Consider the following 22,803-nt stretch of genomic DNA (forward strand, 5'->3'; position numbering starts at 1 on the left):
TGAGGTTAAGTATGTCGAGGTAGTCGGGCCTTTGGTGGATAAGCCTACCAAGGAAATGTGAGTTTCTAATTACAAGATCGACTGAGTCAAACTTGGTAAGAAAACACACCTCAATTGTCACCAGGATGCACAGAATGCAATCACCTTGCTCATGTGGAGACATAATAGGTTGTGGGAAAAGAAGAAAAAGTTAAAAGAAGAAAATCCACGTCTTCTTGATATGATTGTAAAAATGAATAACTCTTCTCAAAGAGTTGATCACATCTCTGCATCTTTTCCTAAGCGCACTGCGCAGATGTAGTGGAAAGAAAAGGTTGTTGATGATTGGTGCATACGCCTAGATCACAAGGTGTGCAAGTGATTCATGATTCTTATAAGGTGCTAAAACAAGGAAGGGAGATTTCAACCAAGCTGAATGAACTCCTTACTTCTTTCAACCAGCTCAAATTTCTTGATGTAGACCTTGATGTTTGGAGAGGCATGACAGAAACCGATCTAGATGTTCTATGTGATTGTGGAATCATCTCTTCAGCGGAGATGTATTATGATTATTTAAATCTAATGGTAAACAAGGAACAAGTCATGTAGGGGTCGGTGGCAAAGATTAAAGCAGCAGTGGATTGACTTGACAATCAAGAACGCATGGTCAATGGATATTTTCAAGAATTGACATGCAAAATAACTACTAAAGATGGAGAACTTGCTAAAGGTGTTTCTACAAAGTTCACAAAAGTTATTCGTTTACAATTTGAGGTGGAAAATTTTGATTTCAGTATGATTGACACATTGACAACCTACAAAGCTTAATTTAGTCTACAAAATAAATTAGTAGTGAAATAATGATATCTCTGAGAGTGCAAGCAAAATTTGAAAGGTAACTAATTGCACATCATACAAGAGAACCAAACGCAAAAGTTGTACGTGAGTCTCTACAAAAGTTTGGGGATTTTGTTGATACTCTTTGAAAGCACAATCCAAGTGTCTTAGACACTCTTTTTCCATGCTTTGATAGGTTAAATCAAGATTGACAGATTGCATGTAAAACATGAACACATTGTATATACAAGATTACATATATTTGTTTATCAGTTTCATGCAATCAAGTCACAAGTGCTTTAGGCCTCATGACACTCAATAAGTCAAAGATAGTAAATAAAAAATCAAAGTGGTTGAGGTTTTCCCCTTTTCTCTCCACCTTATTCTCTCCTCTTTTTCTATATAGAAGAGAGAGCCCATTGTAAATAATCATTTTTTGTCAAGGCTATGCTTGGATATCTTCTATTTTGAAGACTATACATTTCATAATATAAATTTTAGAACTGAATAAATTAAGCAAGATCTTCCAAACTTTGTGTCGCAAATCCTGAGATTAATTGATGTATTCTTACATTGCATTAGTTAATCATTCTTAAATTCATTTGTTAGCTTCTCTGAAGGAATCATTTGAGTGTAATTTCATTTTCTTGAAAATTTTGTGGTTAAAGAAAAGAGATTGTTATAATTTTATAGTGGCTGCAATTATAAAAGTTGAAGACTTTTAGCTTTAACTTTCAGTGATTTATTTGAATTTAAGGATAGTAGGAGACTTCGTGCCTTACTACTTATTCATGGCATTTCTCAAATCAGATTAATCGCAAAAGACTTAGGGATCTTGTTCTTGATATACCAAATATAATTGTAATTTGTAACTATTGTCTTAGAAGTTGTTCTTAAGTCAACTACCGAGCCACCAATATTATCGTAGCAATACAGACTTTTTGTTGAATTTAAAATCGAAGTTGTTCACACATCATTCCTGAAAGAAAAGGACTTGATTAAGGGAACTGCCCATTTTGTAATTTCAGTTAAGTCTCTGTTGAAGCCACCTGCTGTAAGAAGGAGGCCTCCCCTATTGCATCTTCTCCAAGAAAATAAAGTATGATGCATACTAAGTCTCTACAGGTTTTGAGAATTCCATATTGGAGAGGTCTTAAAGAGTGCATGTGAAGTGTACATCTGCACATCTCTAGCATCACTAACAATTGTTTTGATCCATCTGATTTTACCCATGTCCTTGATATACCAAATAAAATTGTAATTTGTAACTACGGCCTTAGGAGTTGTTTTTAAGTCAACCACTGAGCCACCAGTATAATCATAGCAATACATACTTTTTGTTGAATTTAGAGTCGTAGTTGTTCACGCATCATTCCTGAAAGAAACAGAATTGATTAAGAGAACCGCACATTTTGTAATTTTAGTTAAGTCTCTATTGAAGCCACCTGCAGTAAGAAGGAGGCCTCCCCTATTGCATCCTCTCCAAGAAAATAAAGTATGATGCGTACTAAGTCTATGTTTTAAGAATTTCTTCTTGGAGAATTCTTGGAGAGGTCCTAAAGAGTGCATGTGAAGTGTACATCTACACATCTCTAGCATCACTAACAATTGTCAAGCACACAAAAAGGAGTCCACCACATATGTCTATAGGCTACCACAATCATCTTCACTACTGCTCTACACACATGGACCAAATCTGTCACAACCTGCACACCTTTCATGGCACAACCTACTCCATAGCATCCTTGAGGATCTGGAACTGAAAATGAGCATCCTTGCTCTGCCCTTAACAATTAATAGCCCTAAGGAAATAAGCACCCATTGTAGATGAACTATGATATCCTAATGTTTATCTACCCATCCATGACTACTTGTGACCCATATTTTCTTCTCCTCCATCAAAGTATCAATCTTGGAATAGCTTCAATCCGAGATTGTTGTCCTCAATTTACTCACCTGGAGGCACATATAATGATCCCACCATAATTATCTTTGCCACAACTTCCTTATAATAAGGATAGCAGGACACGTGGAATGGAATGCCATTAGCAAAGAAGGATTTTGCCTCATCCTTCGCTTGCAACGTTAAATAAATTTTCCAATGGTTGTGAAGACAAGGTAGTCATCTTATGTTTTCCCTTAGGCCTCTACTACCCTTGAATGGGATGGAATCATAGGCCTTTGAATTTGCAAAGTAGAAGCAACAACCACAGAAATCTAATCAGCCCTATTCCTATGTGATAAAGTAAATGATATATGGATATGAGCTAGAGTTGGATCACACTTGCAAGAAGCATTACAACTAATGAATATGACAACAGAATAGAACAGGTGGCTTGAGTCGAAGACACAGTAGGGATTGATGTTGACAGAGGTGGTGAAGAATGATCTCTTTTGGGTTGATGCCAAATATATTATCTCCATCATTGGTTCAGTCTACACAGTTATTAGATATGGGAATTCTAATGCGCCTTCCCTTAGAGAGGTGTATGAGTAAATTAAATTTATGCTTGGTCAAATAAAGGTTGTTGCACAAGAGCACCCTACATTGCAATTCTAAACCGAGCATATTCAGCAGATCATTCATCATAGATGGAAGAAGCCCAATACTCCCTTACAAATGGCTGCCTATGCATTCAACCCAAAGTGATTATGTTAATGTATAGATTAGTTGAAGATTTATTAATAACTCTTGTGTTGATAATTATGTTATTCTATATGTTTAAGATATTTAAATATATATATATATATATATATATATATATATATATATATATATATATATATATATATATATATATATATATATATATATATATATATGCAGATATACTACAAAACATATATGGATAAACTAATTAAGTTATCGACTGCCTTACAATCAAATTGCTCCCATCGATATATTGAAAGGATTATCGATATTGAAAAGGTTGATATGTGGGAAGTTTGACTAATGAGTCACGCCCGATAGACGTGACCCAAGTATGAGTTACAGCTATCGGTCGTGACTCATAGTCAAACAGCCCACATATTAATAGATCATCTTCATTGATTGTTTTGCATACAGAACACAAATTATTCAGTCTTCCAGCATATATATCAGCGCAATAACATTATCATTTTTCTATTTTTCCTGATCGTCTTACAGTCTTATATTAAATTCTTATCTTGGAAAACATTCAGAATAGTATTACACATACAGTCTGATACACTTACATGGTATTAGAGCAAGTTTGAAGAAGTGATCAAATATCAGACTTTAGTCATATATTATTCTAAAATGGTGAACGGCATGAGGCTAGAAAACAGATTAGAAGGTGATTCAGATTTTGCAGGCTGGAAACTATGACTAAAACTCATACTGAAAGAACATGGCCTAAATAAGTTCATTGAAAATTCTGACCCACCACCCAAAGGAAATGATAAACTTGAAAAATGGGAGAATGACAACAATAAAGCCATGAAGCTTATTGTGGATGGTGTTAAAACCCATCTACTTCCTATAATCTCAAAACTAGACGCTACGCATTAGATGTAAAATGCTCTTGGAAATATGTTTGAGATAAATAATGCTACTTGGATTATCACTTTAAAGGACAAAATGTCAAATATTAAAATGAATAAGGGAGAGAAAATTTCCTCATACTTTATGAGAATAACTGAACTTCGAAATCAGCTCTCTTCAATAGGACACATCTGCGATGGAAAGGATAAACAATAATGGCTCTAAAAGGCCTTCCATCATCATGGGATACCTTCAAACAAGGGGTATGCTTTCATTCTGAACTTCCTAAATTTGAAAGACTTAAAGCTGACTATATACAAGAAGAGTGTATGCAAGTAGCCCGGGGCCAAAATGTCTCCTCCTATAAAGGAGATTTAAAAGTTCTCTCTACTCAAGTAAATAAGAAAAAAAGAAAATTCAAAGGAAAGAGAAAGCAACCTGACTTCTCCAAAATGCAATGTTTTAGATGTGATAAAATTGGACATCCGACATCTAGATGTCCTGATAGAATTAAGCAACAAGCTTCATTTGCAACCACTCAAAACTCAAATCGAAATTCTAAACATAACGCTTTCTATTCAACTCTCTCCAGTGAAGCATCAACTAGATCAAGTACTTGGGCAATTGATAGCGGGGCCTCTAGACATATTACAGGTTTTAAAGAACAGTTGGACTCTATCAAGGAAGACTATATTGTTGAAGTAACCATTGGAGATGATACAAGCTATCCCGTAATGGGAATTGGAACGTGTACTATTCATCGAAAATCAAGGAAAACAATTGAACTTACTAAGGTACTATATGTACCTGGTATAAAAAGAAACTTTCTTTCTATCTCTGCTCTTGAAGATGAAGGATTCAGAATTACATTTATGGAAGGAAAGGTCTTAGCTTGGCCTAAGAATTCTAACATAAAAAATGCATAAAAGATTGGCTCCAGACATGGATGTCTTTATCAAATTAACTCTCAAAATCATTCAGCTCTACTTCATGATTCTTTCAAAGAAAATGAAATCTGGCACAGGAGACTAGGTCATCTTCATTTTCGAGGATAACCTTCTCTAGGAAAAATGGTAATAGGTCTACCTAAACTTCATCTGTACCATGAAGGAACCTATAAAGGTTGTGCTCTGGGGAAGAATTTTAAAACTACATTTCAAAATAATCAAAGCAAATCCAAAGAAATTCTAGAACTTATTCACTCAGATTTATGTGGTCCTATGTCAGTTCCTTCACTAAGAGGTTTTCTATACTATATCATATTTGTGGATGATTTCTCTAGGAAGACTTGGATCTATTTCCTTAAAAGTAAAGAGTCTGAAGAAATCCTAACAAAATTTAAAGAGTTTAAAGCCATTGTAGAAAATCAATCTGGAAAGAAAACAAAAGTTTTGAGAAAAAACAATGGTAAAGAATACATTTCTAAGATCCTTATAAATTACTGTAAAACTGTTGGGATCAAGGGGGAGTGTTTTGTTCCCTATAATACTCAACAAAACGAAATAGTTGAGAGAAAGGATAGAACCATGGTTGAAGCTACTAAAGCAATGCTTCATGATCAAAATCTTGAAACTTTTCTTTGGGGAGAGTCAGAGGTATAGCGGCTCTTTCGGTTGATGGATATTCGTAGAATAATCTGTTTAGGGGGTCGCATAATATGCTAGTAGGGGCCCTGATGATTGCTGTAACAATGAGTGAACTCTATGTTGTGATAGCAGCCCCGCCTGGATATAGGTATCAAATGTCGTTGAGGGCCCAGTAGGACCCCCTAAAAAAATTTTATGGCAAACTATTTGATTGCAGGAGTTGCGAAAGGGCGGGGGCAGGGAACTTAGGGCTTCATGATCAAAATCTTGAAACTTTTCTTTGGGGAGAAGCCTCAAATACTATTGTTTTCCTTCAAAATAGATGTCCACACTCTCATCTTGAATACAAGACCCCTGAAGAGCCATTTTTCGAGAAGAAACCTGATCTTAAATATCTAAGAATTTTTGGTTGCCCTGTCTGTGTTCACATCCCTAAGGAGAAGAGAACAAAACTAGATCCCTCAACAAAGAAAGGAATCTTTGTAGGATACAATGAAACTTCAAAAGCTTATCGTATCTATATCCCTGGACAAAGAAATATTGAACTAAGTCGAGATGTAATATTTGATGAAGATTTAGCTTACAAAAGATCTAAGGATGAAACTGAATCAAATTCAGAAGAAACACTAGAACAAAATTCTGATAATGAGAGGGAGTTTCTAATGGAGGAAGATAACTCCATTGAACCTATGGACATTTCTCACACTTCTGAGGAAAAGAAAAGACCTCTATGGGCCAAAAAACTAATTGAAGAAAACAATTCCATTCCCTCAGATTTCATTAGTGAAAGAAAACGTCCTAACATATACTCTAGTTACATTGCATTAATGAGTGAAATCTCCAAATCTGAACCATCTAATGTAAAAGAAGCAATAAAACATCAAAATTGGAAAGATGCCATGACAAAAGAATATAATTTCATACTTTAAAATGATGTTTGGGATATTGTTCCTAGACCCAACAATAAATCAGTTGTCTCTTCAAAATGGCTATTTAAAATTAAACATGTTGCAGATGGAAGTATCGACAAGTACAAAGCAAGGTTTGTGGCAAGAGGATTTTCTCAAAAGGAAGGAATAGACTATGAGGAAACTTTTGCTCCTTTAACCAAATATACCTCCGTTAGAACTGTTTTAGCCATTGTTGCATCCAAGGGATGGAAAATTCATCAAATGGATGTAAAAACTGCATTTTTAAATGGTGTTATAGAAGAGGAAGTTTATCTTGAACAACCTGAAGGATTTGAAGTACACAATAAACAATCTTATCTATGCAAATTAAAAAAGGCTTTATATGGATTGAAACAGGCTCCCCGAGCCTAGTATGAACAGATAGATCATCATCTAACTAAACTTGATTTCTCTAAAAATATTGAAGATCCAAATTTATATTACAAGGTAATACAGGGGGATATGTTAATTATGGTTTTATATGTTGATGATCTTTTGATTACAGGAGAAGATCATCTAATTGAAAAATGTAAACAAGATCTTATATCTGAATTTGAAATGAAAAACTTAGGAATACTGCAATATTTCTTGGGACTAGAAGTATGGCAGCATTCAAATGGAATCTTCTTAAATCAAGGGAAGTATACTCTAGACCTACTCAAAAGATTTGGCATGTTGGACTGCAAGGCAATGAAGACTCCTATGGAAAAAAATCTCAAGAAACTAAAAGAAGCAACAGAAGATTCTTCTGAAAATGTTGATCCTACTCTATATTGACAAATAATTGGTTCATTAATGTATTAAGTAAACATAAGACCTAACATCTGTTATGCTGTAAATGTTCTCAGTTAGTTCATGTGTGAACCTAAACAAACTCATTTAGTAGCAGCAAAACACATTCTCAGGTATCTCAGTGGTACAATTGGATATGGTCTCAAATACACTAAAACTGAAAAAAATCTAAGCGGATATACAGATTTTGATTGGGCAAGAAATTTAGAGAATCGTAAGAGTACTTCAGGATGTTGTTTTTCCTTGGGTTCAGCAACGATATGTTGGTTTAGTCGGAAGCAGTCTTCAGTAGCACAGAGTTCTACAGAAGCCAAGTACATAGCTGCATTTATGGAAGCAAGAGAAGCTGTATGGTTGAGAAAACTTCTATTTGGATTATCTGGGAAGCCACTTCCACCTACAATTATTTATTGTGATAACCAGAGCTGCATCAAGCTATCTCTTAATCCAATGTTTCATAACAGATCAAAACACATCAAGATACCATACCACTATGTTCAAGACATGGTTGAGAAGGATGTAATCAAGTTGAAATATATTAGTCCAAAGGATCAAATTGCAAACACTCTTACCAAACCACTTGATAAGACAAAGGTGGAGCATTTTCGTAAAGAACTTGGTATGATTGTAAAATCTGAGGAAATGTATCTGAGAAATTGATTATTGTACATTATATATATTATAAATTTATAAAACTTGTGTTAATCATTAAGAAATGACGACTTCAAAATGATTTCACTTGTATTGGGAGAAGTTGTTGTAAGTGACGTCCTTACAACAACTTGTAGCATGATTCATTTTGTGTAATTGTTTCATGTAAAGGCTTTATCTTATAAATCAACAACTAGGCGTTAGATATCAGTAATCTGATTATCTACAAGTTGCTTGTATAGATATATTTTCGATACTTGGTGAATATCTTGCTCTGATATTCTGATAGGCCAATACCACACTGAGTACTTGGTGAACATCATTCAGTTGATGTTCTGATAGGCCATTACTCTAGGGAGCTTGGTGAATATCATGGGATTGATATTCTGATAGGCCAACTCTCATATTACATAATGCCAAATATAAGTTGATTAATATCCTATCATTGATGAATCAACACTTATCTAACATTGTATAAAGAAGTATTCTAATCAAAGACCTCCTCTCTGTGTTTATCCTACTAATCTAAGGAGTGTTAATGTATAGATTAGTTGAAAATTTATTAATAACCCTTGTGTTGATAATTATGTCATTCTATATGTTTAAGATATTTAAATATACTCATATAAATATATATGTATATGCAAATATACTACAAAACACATATGAATAAACTAATTAAGTTATTGATTGCCTTACTAATCAAATTGCTCCTGTCGATATATTGAAAGGATTATCAATATTGAAAACGTTGATATGTGGGAAGTTTGACTAATGAATCACGCCCGATAGACGTGACCCAAGTATGAGTCACGGCTATCAGTCGTGACTCATAGTCAAACCGCCCACATATTAATACATCATCTTTGTTGAAAAATTTTGCATACAGAACACATAAATTATTCAATCTTCTAGCATATATATCAGCACATATAACATTATCGTTTTTCTATTTTCCTTAATTGTCTTACAGTCTTATACTAAATTCTTATCTTGGAAAACATTCAGAATAGTATTACACATACAGTCTGATACACTAACAAATTACATGCAAAGGCAAGGTAGAGTTACACCTAAAAAAGATCTTGGGGTGAAGCAAGGATTCATTAGTGCAATAGAAGAAATGTATGCTCCTACAAAGATTTATACTTAGTAGACAAAACTTGCCGCTCTATGGGAATATTCAGAGGCAATGACGATAGATCTAGACATTATATCACAAGAGGACCCCAAGGTTGTTGTGGACTATGCATGGGCTTAAATCTTTTATAACTACTCTAACCATTTGTTTGTCGTCCAATGTTTGTAGTTCTTTTGTTGTTGAGAGGAACTTGCCTACTTACAACTTCCTCCACTCTATTAAGAGGAACAAGCTTACTTCTAGGAGAGCAGAGAAGCTTGTGGTAGTATATATTGTGTTCTCTTTCATTGCAACACATCTACGTACAAGGATAGTCCAGTACCAAATGCAATGTAAAGCTAGAAGAGCCAACATAGATTAATGATAATGCTACACAGATAGAGTTGGATTGTATTGGTATATATGAGTTTGAGAATGTGGGATCCAATAGTTCAAGTGGTGAGGACGTTAAAGTGTTAGGTGAGGACTGTGGGGATGATTATAGTCATTAGACTCTACTTCCAAAGTTTACACTTCTAGTATTCACTATTTAAAATTTTGGTTTTGACAGTTGAAGTTTGAACATTATTGAATATTAATAACTTGACCACTTGATAATAATTTTGATGAACATTGAATCGTGATTAATATGACTATAAAATGAAAAATTTTAATTTTAAAAAATTCTCATTCCAATTTATATTGATATTTTTAAGTGTGAATACTAAATGTATTATGTCATCACCACTCCCTGCCATCCCTGTCATTGCCAAACTTTAAGCCCCAAGTACTCTTGTCTCTGAAATGCTTAGTTGCCAAATTCATCCTAGATAGACCATATCCAAATCCAAGCACAATCCTTGATTCTGCGTGTGGATCCATCAGTATCCATGGCAGGATCCTTGATTCTGCCTATGGATTCGTCAAGATCAATGGCCACGGATCCTAACGGATCCACAGGCAGAATCAAGGATCCTACGTGGATCCTCAAGGATCCAAGCCATAGTCTGAGGATCCACAAGGAAAATCAAGGATCCAAGCCACAACCTGAGGATCCTCAAGGACATAATTTCATTTTGTAATTCAATAATTCAATGTGAATGTGTTGATTTTCTTTATAATCATGAAAATAGATCAATTATCCAATATACTAGATTCATAAATCCATACTAGAATCGTAGATTCATACTATGAAATGATTTAGTTTTAGAATTATGTATATTTCTCTTATTTTTTAGTATATATATACGAATCATAATTGGCAAAATAAATCCCGAATCCACGGATTTGATTCACATGCTCGAATTGGATTCCTTTCACGAACCGGCAAATAAGTCGAAATGCATCCCCTTGTCCCTTGAGGAAGCATACACAAACCCACTACAACTTTGAAGAATAAAGTACGTTGCATATAGAGTCTCTACAGGTTTTACAAATTCCTTCTTGGAGAAAGTCCTAAAGAGTACATGTGGAGTGTGGTGGTTACAGATAAATATCTACACATCTCTAGCATCAATAATTATTATTTGATCCAACTGATTCTACCCATGTCCTTGAGTGCACTATTCGTGGCATGCACACAACAAGGAGTCCACCAAATACGCCTATAGGCTACCTCAATCACCTTACTTGCGATTCTACACACATAGGTTGCATCTATCACTACCTCCATCAAATTTGGTGACCCAACCTCCTTTATAGCATCCTTGAGGATTTAGAACAAAATATGAGTATCCTTGCTTTGTCCTAAACAATCAATAGCCCTAGGGAAACAAGGGCCCATTGTAGATGTAACCATGATATTGATGAGTGGATGATGCCTAATGTCTATCCAACCATTAATGACTATGCTGCAACCACTAGTGACCCAAGTTTTTCTCATTTTTCTCCATCAAAAAATTAATCTTAAAATAGTTTTGATCCAAGATTGTTGTCCTCAATTTTGTCTCAACAAGTGGCACATGTGGTGGTCCCACCCGCATTATCTTTGCCACGACTTCCTTATAATGAGTGTTGGACGCGTGGAATAGAATGCCACTGGAAAAGAGGAATTTACTAATGACATCATTTGCATCATCCTTTGCTTGCACATTAAATAAATCTACCAATGGTTTTGAAGATGGATTAGTCATCTTGCATTTTCCCCTAGCCTCTACTGCCCTTGAACTAGAAGGAATTGGTGGCCTTGGCATTAGCAAAGTAGAATAAGCAACTGCAGAAATCTGATCAGCCCTGTTCCTATGTGGTAAAGTACATCATATAGATCCTTCATCTTCATTGCAACCCATAATTTTAATTCTTCAGCCCTATACTTAAGTTCTTATGCCATGTTTGTAGTTTTCAGTCCCTTGAACCCTTTAGGTGGTCTCTTGTTGGATATTAATAAATTTCTCTTATCTTATTTTATCTTATGCACCTTTTTGCATACTTCTACACCTTTGCCTCAAACAAGAAGAAAGTCAGCATTAGTTGGTACTAATATTGCCAAACCATTCAGCATAAGACATGGCACTTCCACTTTCTAATGCCCCCAAATGTCAGAGGCCTTGCAAGTACCTTAGATGCAAATTGTTTTAAGCGTGATTTGGATCAAAGGGGCCCTTGGTCAATTTTTTGAGGATTTCAGAAGGGCAGCTGAAATTTCCACTCGAAATAGAACTTGTTCCAATTTGACTTGCCTCAACCCCCACTCCTTTTGTACTAGTTTCATCAAATGACTCATTTTCACTATGAATCTCAACCGCTTCATCCTCACTTGTGCTGTTCGAGCTCATTGTGACATATAATTATGCTGCAACAAACAACGATGGGAAAATTCAAATAACTTAAAAAAAATTCGAGCAAACAATTTTTTTTTCAAAGTTTCTTAGTTTCTAAGCTTCTAATAGTCTAATAGTGATAAGGATGCTGATTATTCAAGCAAACAGCAATTTTTCTAGGTTTTTAGTTTCTAACTATTCTCTAAGAGCTGCTATAATTTTTCAATTTTGAGTCTTGAATCTTGATCAATGCAAAAAAGTTCTTTCAAAAGAATTGAATCTTGCAAATGCCTACCTTCAATCTTGCAGCAAGAGTGTGGAAGCTTCCTCTAATCCTCTTCCAAGATTGCTGATTCAATCTCCAGACTTTCCACTTGAAGTCCACCTCTTGCTTCCTGAGATTCAATTTTCAAGCTAACCAAATGATTTTGTGGTTGCAAATGAGACTAAATATCTCTTTTATTAGCTTTTGGTGACTTCGCATTAGGGTGCTTGCATGTTCGGTTTTTTTTTTAAGTGACCTTCTGTTCTTGTCCCCCCGCAGGAAAAGTTGGCAAGTCTCCTTTCCTGTTGAGGGACATCCGGGTGTCTCTGAAATATCCCAGCACCCCCCTGGCATCTCTCCCTTGAATGAAAGTTCTCTTCCTTTGCAGGAAATGCGGAAAACATCTCTGGGCCATCTGAGAAACTTGGCAGAGATGGTGGTGTTGCAGAGAAACATTTTAGAGGTGTCTCCTTGTTCCAGGAACATATTTGTCTCAGAAACTTTATGTTTTTTGAGGGAGACATATCCCTGTGGAAAGTTGTTACAAGGCTAACGGCAACTATGAAGAGCACACAAATATACTGAGAGGGGGGGGTGAATCAGTATATTAATAAATTCACCAATTTAAAACTTTTATCCAAGTAATTAACTTCAAATGCTAAAATGAACAATTATGCACATGAACACATTAACACAGTGATTTACGTGGAAACCTAATGCGCGAGAAAACCATGGCAAATAGTTGCTTTTATATAACTTAGAATCTTTTTACAATATGTTTGTAGGCTCCAACCTCGATTTTACGAGCACCAACCCACTGGAAGCTACAACTGCCACAATTTGCAAGCTTCAACCCACTAGAAGCACCTACTCCCACTTCTGATGTTGAATCTGAAACTCCACCTTTGTCTTTGTTGCTTTTACAACTGATGATGGAACTATGTAATTTCTTTTGCCTTTGAAGTCAGCCAGTCCTCCTTCAATTGATATATAATTTTGGACACCTCACTCTTCTTTACTAACTCTCATTAAATATATATATCAGATTAGGAATATCTGAATATATTTATTTCTGCTCCTCTCTGCCAAGCTTCTCAAGCTGCTGACTTGTTTTTGAAAAATAAAAATAATCTTTATTTATATCTTCACTTGTCTGAAGTTGTGACTTTTCAAAATGAGAAGTCATATCTCTTTGAAGATAAATAATACTTTATTAATAACAACTTTCTATTTAAATAATTTTCTTTAATGATAATTGCAACCCCCTTTTTAACTTCAGCTTCTTGAAGTTTTTAATCACGATTGTATTATAGGAAAACAATTGAACATTATTTTGATTGCTAGCTATAGTTTATTTATCACCGCTGAAGCATATCATTGGCTTGTAAAAATGGCATCGAAATCCTTATTGAAGTTTTACGGCATCATCCTATTATTTTCATCTTAGTGCACATCCAAACTTCATAGCATATTAAGGGTTTGATTGTCATGTTCGATGCTTTCACATATGTTATGTTCCTTCGCTGAACATATGGTTTCGTGGCATGTTTGACCTGCCGGCACAATTCATCAAAAATCGACATTACACAAAACACCTTCTATTATACTTCTTCTCCATATTCTGCTGCTAATTTATTGGGCCTTCCTGTACGACCTGGCTGTAGGTCTATCCATTGTCTGAAATCACACACGTTCGATTTCACCATTCGGTGATCATATCATTTTGGATTTGCTAAGTGTTATAGTCTTCGGTGATCACCGTTGAGGCTTCCTTTTCAACCATTCAGACACCTTCAATCTGTTTATATGCTGACTGATAATGAATGGAGGAACACAATATAAATCCCCTTTTGCAATAATTTAGATAACTCCCAATGGTACCTTCATGTCTGAACTTATGCCTTCTATTTCGATGACTCGTATGCATTGATGACTCATATGAAGACTAGTCTTAATCACACGTTATTTGATGAAGGGCAATATTACTATTAATAACCAACGCATGAGACTTGAGGTTCAAATTTTATTTGGTCTTTTAACGGTTCTGGATTTGTCGTGGTCTGTAGACGTCATTGGTAACTTTATGTTTTATATTTCTCATACTCCCAAGTGTGCCTCTGTGTATAATCGTTGTATATGATTTCTATGTTATCACAGAAAATCTATTAAATGCCATTGATAGTAGCCTTTCTTTAATTCTTTGATATATTTTACTGATTATTGAGCACTTGCAATGTTATCGAAATCACTATACATCTCTGACATGGTATTGAACCTTGTATTTAGCCTCTGTCTGATATTCTGATATAACAACCTGCATCATACAGTTCTGTATTTTCTTCCAGACTGAGTATTATAGCCGCTGTTGTCTTAGTTAATAGCATGTTTATTTCTCTCATGCTTTCACATCTCTTGTATCATGGATTAGCTAGCAGTTTCTTTCCACAGATAATGTGTCACTTCTTACTATTGGACTTGCTGATGAAAAAGAATCTGTTGTTGTTTACACTGTTTCAATCAATATGAATTCAAATGTATTTTCATAATGCTGATTCTTCCTCATGCTGTGTCTTCCATCTCATATCTTCAACTGTTGCATTATCTTCATGATATCTAGGTTCCCTTGACATCAATGACAATCTATTTCCATCAAACTAAACCCCAACAATCATTGCCAGTAAGCTCAATAGGTAATGTTTCATCAAGAAAAATGATTCAAAATTCCCACACTCCTCTATTATCATTTGGTAAATTATAATTATTTACATATATCACAGATACAAAGCATGTCTTCAAACCAAAATTCCAACCCAGACACTGTTTGGGAAGATTTATATGAAAAAATTGGTCCAGGCAACTACTCATTCAAATCTAGAATAAATTGCAACTCCGGATATTCTTAACACCCGGAAAAAGGAATGTGTGCATGTGGACTGAAATTTCATTATAGAGACATGTCGTTATGATAACAAGCTTGCAAATTAGTGAAATCACAAAACTATGATTTAGCTCAAATATTTATGCTATGAAAAAAAAAAGATATTTTATGTGTAAACACAGACCTCATTATCTGTTGAAATATCTTGGACTGCTCTGACAAACATTACATTTCCTTCAGAAGCAAAGCAGCAATTAGGCCTGAAATTTCAGCACAATAAATATAACCTTTCATGTTATCTTACACGCATTTACATTGGTGAATGTAAGAACAAAATGAGAATTTTTCTTCACTGCAGATGATGATTAAATATGCACTTTCTTGATGTCCATCACTACATTCCTCAATACTTCCACATGAAAGTAAGAATTTTTAGATATATTATGTCAGAGGTGCCCTTATGTGTTCCCCCAAGTCATTTATCTGTATGACTATGATATATTTCCCGTTTCTATTTTGATTCATTGCTAACAACCTCATTGTTCCTTAATTTATATGAGATACGTGAATCACAAAACAACTCACCAATGAATATAATGTAATACATATCAGCAAAAACAAAACATGTGTTCATAGCTCAGACAGATATTATTTGCTTTCTATTCATTTGAGGTTAAAACAGATGTCGGGACAGAGCTAAATGCACTTCTCTCTGTCAAAATCAGAGTAACGAGAATCGCCATAAAATTGCTTGAATCGGCGATTCGGCGATTAGATTCAGCAATGGCGATTTTTTTGGAGTCGGAAATCGCCATTGCCGATTTCTTCAAGTGAATCGCCTGAATCGCCGATTCAGGAGATTCAGGCAAAAAATCGCATGAATCGCCTAGAAAAATCGGCAGGAATCGCCCGCGGCCAATAAAGTATAGAGTTGTAAAATTTTAAAAAATTGCTTGGTTTTTTTACTTTGTTTTTGACCATTTCTCTTTGTTATAACCCTAAAGGGCCTTCTATTTATTTAACATGAGTAGAAGAGAGGAAAAGTGAGAGAGAAGAAGAGAAAAGAAAAGCCATAGGTTTCTAACCGGCAAGAAGAAAGAGCACAAAAGAGATCAGCAATCCATTTGGGGAGGCCATCAATTGCATTGGGAGCATTAGGGAGCCAATCTCAACACTCCTCAACTCATTTGCAAGAGGTAAGTGCTCTTTTTTTTTTTTGCATGTTAGTGTATTATGCATTTTTTGTTAAATTTTTATAGTTTTCAAGATTTTTAGTTTAGATCTTGAATGTTCTTTATTTTTACTAAGTTGCAAACTAGGGTTTGTTGTTTTGTAGCTTTTATTAGCTTCAAACTTTGATATTTTACATATAAATTTTTATTGCAGCAGCCTTTGCTTTCATTTTTTGCAAATTCGCAATGGGTAGAAAAGATGAATGTTGGAAATATAACGAAGAGTTTCCTGGAAGAACCAAATATCAAACAAAATGTATTTTTTGTAAAGAAAAAATAACTTCTGGGGGTATTTATAGATTGAAATACCACATTGCTGCTATACCTGGACACGATGTTACAATTTGCACTCACCAAACGCTTGAGGCAAAACACACTTGCTTAATGGCATTAGAAAAAATTGAAAAAGACAAAGCCAATAGGAAAATGCAACTTGAAGGGTTAAGGGGTATTGGCTCCCATGTTCCCGCATCCGCATCTGCAGCCGCATCCACATCTGCATCTGCATCAGCTTTTGCATCTGTAGGTTGTGTTGGAGAGGGTTCTTCTAGGCCTCCTTTTTATCCTAGTTCTTCTGCTCGTGCTGGTGCTAGTCGGTCACATACTGAGATAGAGTCCCACACCAACCTATTGCAGCCTAGAGTGCAGAAAAACAGAATGGATAGTTACTTTGTGCCCCGCACTACTCCTGGTTCCCAACCCACGCTTGAGGGCATGGGTTTGAACAAGGAAATTCATGATGCTGCCAGAAAGGAGATATGCAAATTTTGGTACTTTTGCAACATTCCATTTATTGCAGCCAGGTAATTGATTCTTTTTTCGTTGTTTTCTTTAAAGTTAAAATTAAAAGTAAAAGTAAAACTTTAATTATATTTACTTGTTTTATAATTTGAGTCTTTGACATCTAAATTTTTATTTGTGACAGGGCTCCTTATTGGCAGAACATGATAGACGCGGTTGCTATTTGTGGTCCGGGGTTTAAAGCCCCAACTGAGGCTGAGTTGAGCGGATACCTCTTGGATGAGATGGTAGAGGACATGAGGGCTGAGCTCGAGGAGAACCGAAAGGAGTGGATTGCAAAGGGTTGCACCATCATGACTGATGGTTGGACAGATAGGAGGAATAGAACACTCCTCAATTTTCTTGTATCCTGTGGAGGTAATTGATCATTCTACTTTCCTACATACATAATTGTAAATTTTGATTTGTTGAATGCTAATTTGTTGATGATCCATTTAATTTTAATATTCTAATTCGTTGTTTTGTTACTTGTAGGATATACCATGTTCATCAAATCCATTGATGCTTCCGCACATGTAAAAAATGCCACATACTTATGTGAGGCTATTGAGGAAGTCATAGCAGAGGTGGGAGAACAAAATGTGATCCAGGTGGTGACGGATAATGCAGCAAGTTATGTTGTTGCAGGTAAACTTTTAACTTTTCAAGTTTTGAAAATAAATTTATTTGAATTTTGAAATTTGAATTTCTAATTGACTTAAAATTGTTGTAGGTAAACTTTTGATGGAGAGGCACCCCACCATATTTTGGTCCCCTTGTGCGGCACATTGCATTGACCTCATGTTGGAGGAAATTGGCAAACTTGAGTTTGTCAAGTCATGTGTGGAAAGGGCAAAAAACATATGCAAATTCATTTATAATCATTCATTTGTCCTTAGCACAATGAGGAAGTACACAGAAGGAAAAGAGTTAGCTCGCCCAGGTATCACGAGGTTTGCCTCGAATTTCATCACCTTGCAGTCCTTGTTGACATCAAGGGATGAATTGAGGAGCATGTTTGTTGGGCGGGAGTGGATTTCCTCTTCCTATGCTACGACCACTGTAGGGATAGATGTGGCGGATTGCATATTTGATGAGGATGGTTTTTGGAAACCCGCTAGAAAAATCCTGCAGGTAAATTTATTGCAATTTAACATTTAGTATTTTACTTTTACTTTAAGTTATATTATTTTATATTTAAGTTTTGACTCAAGTTTTTTGTTTTACTTTATATGTAGGTCACTGAGCCCCTTGTAGCTTTGCTACGAATTGCTGATGGGGAGAAGCCCTCTATGGGCTACATTTATGAGGGCATGGATAGGGCCAAGGAGGCCATCAGAGCCCAATATGCAGGAGTGCAGGAGAGGTATGGCCCTATTTGGGACATCATCGATAGGAGATGGCAGAATCAGCTCCATCGACCCATCCATGCAGCAGCTTACTTTCTGAATCCGGCATATCGTTTCCGTCCTAAGTTCAAGGCGGATGCGGAGGTTCTCACTGGCTTATACACAGTGATTCAGAGGTTGAGTAGCGATGAAGATAGCGCTGCTGCGATTGTTGAGCTAGACCAGTTCAACAATAAAGAGGGGCCACTTTTCTCTAGCAGGATGGCCATAAATGCTCAGACAACACTACAGCCAGGTAAAAATTAAATAATATATTCAATGTTCATGAATCTAGATTCTAATCTTAAAGTTGATTATGTAATTTTAGAGTTAACTTGTAATTTGTAAATGAGACTAATTGTTTCTATTTTCAATTTTTCCCTTATTGCAGATAGATGGTGGCAAATGTTTGGGGCCACAACCCCAAAACTTCAAAAAATTGCCATTCGTATTCTGAGTCAGCCAAGCAGCGCTTCTGGATGTGAGCGCAGTTGGTCCATGTTCGAGCACATCCATTCGAAGAGGAGAAACAGGTTGACAGTGCAGAAGTTGAATGATATTGTCTTTGTTCATTACAACCTCCGTCTTAGGATCAGACAGATTTTGGGCACTGACTCCTCTCTGATCATTCTAGAGGAGATTGATCCAGAATCAGAGTGGCTCACAGAGGTTGTGGATCCAGTCTTCACTGAGGAAGACCGTGTGTGGGTTGACCAGGTGGATATAGAGGCTGAGGCAGCTAGAGCACGTTCTTCAGGCATTGGTAGACGCACACGTGCACGCACAGGCACAGGCCCTAGCGACGTTCATGAGCCCATCTTACATGCGGGAGATATGGCTCGGCAGTCCTCTAGGACCTACATTAGACGCCTTGCTACTAGGCAAACTGGATACTCAGAGGCTGAGGCTGAGGCTGCAGCCGAGCTTCAGGATGATGTTGAGGATGATGATGATGACTATGAGTCTGAGGCTCGAGCTGGAGCCTTGTTTTTATATTTTGTTTACAGATATTGATACTGAATCATTGATAGACATATGTTTCAAACTTTCATGGATCTTCATCTTAGATTCTTACATACATTTATGATTTGATGTCTTATGGATCATCTTACATACATTCTATGATTTAAATCATTGTGATCATTTGATTTCTATTTACTTCAGCTAGCCTATAATTTACATTTTAGATAACATAGTTACATATGTGATGGATTTTATGTTCCATGTTTATGTATGTTAAGTTTTAACTTCTATTTGATGATGTTATAGTGTGTTTAAGTTATATTCAATAAAGGGTGCATGAAATAAGTTTTAAATTGTTAAAATCTTTAAATTTAAAGGGTTTTTTCAAATTTGCCGATTCATTGCCGATTCACGATTCGATTCGGCCTTGCCGATTCCGATCCGATTCCGATTCTTGTTACTTTGGTCAAAATAACTAAAATAATGTTCAGAAAAGGCATTTATTTCTTTTGAATTACTCTGCCCCTACTGAACAACAATCACCGTCTATAATTCTCTTCAAGCAAACAACACTACAATTGACCATTATATTTATTCAAAAAGAAAGGTTCAAACTGACCTGCATGAATGGTTTAGCATGGACACAAATGGGAAAATACCAAGAGCAACATCAGTGTTTCGAAGTCCCTGAGCACCCATTCCATGAGCATTTGTATTGACCAGAGCAGCCAACCATTCAAGTTCCCCTGGTATAAATAGCAAAGTTCGTTAGCTGAGTTCATAAGAAAAAAATAACTTTAAAAACACACAATTCCAGTGTCACTGTATTTTCCAGTTGTGGCTCCAAAATCTCCAACATCATGGTGGACTCACCTACACTGCAGTCCAAGTCACCTTCACTCTTGTCCATGATGGCTATTTGTAATGCTTGACAAGCATTTTGTACAGAATTTCTCCATGCTTTTGGCATTTTGCTTTGATGGGTTTGAAGGCCTAATGCATCCTGGGACTGGCAATATTAGGAGCAGCACTACACTTTGTATGTACAACTCTAAGTACACATCACTCAAATTTTCTAGGACTGATGGAAACGAGTCGTCAAGATTACAAGTTGACAGTGGATGCTCAAATTAATTAACAAAACTCTTGAGTAACTTTCAAAAAAGAGATTCACTTCTCTGCAAAGAACATAATTGAAAACAGGAGGCAGCATAAACAAGTCAAAAGGACACAAGAATTCAGGCATTTGAAAATGTACCTGAAAAGATGAGTTAATGATGCCATCTTCTGTCTGACCTCCAACATTGGTGCTTTCAATTCCAACTACCTGAGTTTATATAAAAAAGTTAAACCTTAACCAGATTCAAAGCTGAAAAGCAATTAGCTATATTAATGTAATCAATTATTTTATAACAAGAGAACGAAATTTTACTAAACATTAGAATTATTCAATGAGCTATTGATCTAAAGTACAAGATTTCTGTCAATTTTTTATTTCCCTCTAAAAAAAAAATTAATTAAAAAGCTGACCTTTCTGTTGTCTGGATCTGAGTATTTCTTTGAAAAAAGTGACAGTACAAAATGCACAAGATCTTGATCACAATCAGACTCTTTGGCTATCCTATTAATCTCTTTGTAAACTGAACACCACCTTCTGTGCTGGGACAATGCCTTCTCTTCACATGTCTGCACCAAATATACAAAAAATGGATTACAAGCATACACTGAAGAGATGTAACACAGCAGCAAATCATATAGAACAATTAAAAAGGAATTTTTCTGTTTGCCAAAAGAAATAATTTTCCAGGTTAGTTCATTTAGTATTATATTACCAGATTCTGCTTTTTTTAACCCATCACAGAACGAGATAAGTGCAGATATGCACCCAGATTGTCCACCTAAACTTGGGGAATTCATGGGTGCCCAGAAAAAAAAAAGTGTCCAAACTTAAGTGTTTAAGATAATAAATTTTTAATTAAGTCTTCAAATGGAAATGAGCTTGTTTTTGCAATATTGCTGTGTTACATAGGGGAAAAAATTAAAACCCTAAAGCTTGTTTTGAAAAACACCATGATTTTTTTAATAGCAAAGCTGACTTGATCTATAAGGACAACTACATTTCTTCATTTTGTTGAAAACTGGGAAATGTAACACAAGCATATTACTTAAATTTTTTAAAAAGGGACTAAACAAAATTTACAATCTCCTATACTATCTGAAAGAGATTTCAGCTACTGAACTAAACATAGAGAGGAAATGTCTATATGCATTAATGTGGCTACAATTTAAGATATTGAAGTTAAACATGTTCTGTAGTATAGATTTTGGAACAAAAAATGAAATAGACTGAGTAAAAAGGGCATCACTTTTGAAGAATTTCAGTACGATGCCTGCATTTAAACTTGGACGCATCTACTGTAAAATATATAGCTGTACTGAGCCATATTGAACCTGTGGAAAATATTCGCCATACTGTACCTGAACCCCAATTCCATACCCAATGGGCAACCTGGAATATATATATTCAGCAAGATCAGGCCGAAAAGAAGCAGAAAAGGGCTAGCAATCTTGCTGACTACACCATGAAAGATCCAAAGCTCGGGCATAGGAAACAAAGATTACAAAACATTTGTGTAAGTGCTATACCGAAGAAAAACACACACAGGTAGATTCTTTCTTGTTCTTGTTTGGATCTCATTTTGGAGTAAATCTCATCCTAGCAAATCTGTTATCCCAAGTCACTTAAGCAGCAATAAGAAAGCATAGAGTGGGTCAGTTGTTATAGAGACCTTTTCTTAATTGTCACCCTCCTTAAAATGAGGCATATCCAAAATACTCATTTGCAGTTAGTGCACAGAGGGCATCACAAATGCAAGGAAGAAATCTCTTGTGACAAAATAATCTCATGGTTTTCAAGCATATCTTGTGACAAAATAATCTCATGGCTTTCAAGCATATCTTGTGACAAAATTCATCTCATGGTTTTGAAGCATTGACAAGTCCACAAAGTACTCTGTCAACTGAACAAGAGCATTCACAGTAGCTAGCTGCACTTTAGAGATCCAACAATGCACTTTCTGGAAACATTCAAAGATTCATATTATGGAAATTGAACCCA

At 35.7% G+C, this 22,803-nt stretch overlaps 2 protein-coding genes across 5 annotated transcripts in view; one reads left to right on the top strand and one right to left on the bottom strand.

The window, feature by feature from the left end:
• Positions 1–22,803, bottom strand: part of LOC149542082 (histone-lysine N-methyltransferase ASHR1-like) — a 93,228-nt gene that overhangs the window by 51,071 nt on the left and 19,354 nt on the right. For all 4 annotated transcript variants that reach the window (XM_089797130.1, XM_089797129.1, XM_089797132.1 and 1 more), the window contains 5 exons: positions 21,216–21,371; positions 20,944–21,012; positions 20,559–20,688; positions 20,305–20,431; positions 15,507–15,582 (listed from right to left, as the gene is read on the bottom strand). In XM_089797130.1, coding sequence (XP_089653256.1) covers positions 15,507–15,582; positions 20,305–20,431; positions 20,559–20,688; positions 20,944–21,012; positions 21,216–21,371 — 558 coding nt within the window. The remainder of the gene's footprint in view (positions 1–15,506; positions 15,583–20,304; positions 20,432–20,558; positions 20,689–20,943; positions 21,013–21,215; positions 21,372–22,803) is intronic.
• LOC149542083 (uncharacterized) lies at positions 16,933–19,874 on the top strand. The gene is made up of 6 exons (XM_089797128.1): positions 16,933–17,357; positions 17,480–17,712; positions 17,830–17,982; positions 18,068–18,468; positions 18,573–18,978; positions 19,114–19,874. Exons 1-6 carry the CDS (start codon positions 16,939–16,941, stop codon positions 19,734–19,736), a joined length of 2,235 nt encoding a protein of 744 aa, XP_089653254.1. The 5' UTR covers positions 16,933–16,938; the 3' UTR covers positions 19,737–19,874.

Source organism: Cupressus sempervirens, chromosome 8 (assembly GCF_028749045.1).
Source record: "Cupressus sempervirens isolate cs-2001-9-10 chromosome 8, ASM2874904v1, whole genome shotgun sequence".
NCBI lineage: Eukaryota > Viridiplantae > Streptophyta > Pinopsida > Cupressales > Cupressaceae > Cupressus > Cupressus sempervirens.

Excerpts from the sequence above, each read along its gene's own strand:
- LOC149542083 (XM_089797128.1), top strand. The coding sequence starts at position 16,939 with ATGGCATTAGAAAAAATTGAAAAAGACAAAGCCAATAGGAAAATGCAA. Across the intron at positions 17,358-17,479 it reads ATTCCATTTATTGCAGCCAG|GGCTCCTTATTGGCAGAACA; the intron begins GTAATTGATTCT and ends TATTTGTGACAG. Across the intron at positions 17,713-17,829 it reads TTTTCTTGTATCCTGTGGAG|GATATACCATGTTCATCAAA; the intron begins GTAATTGATCAT and ends TGTTACTTGTAG.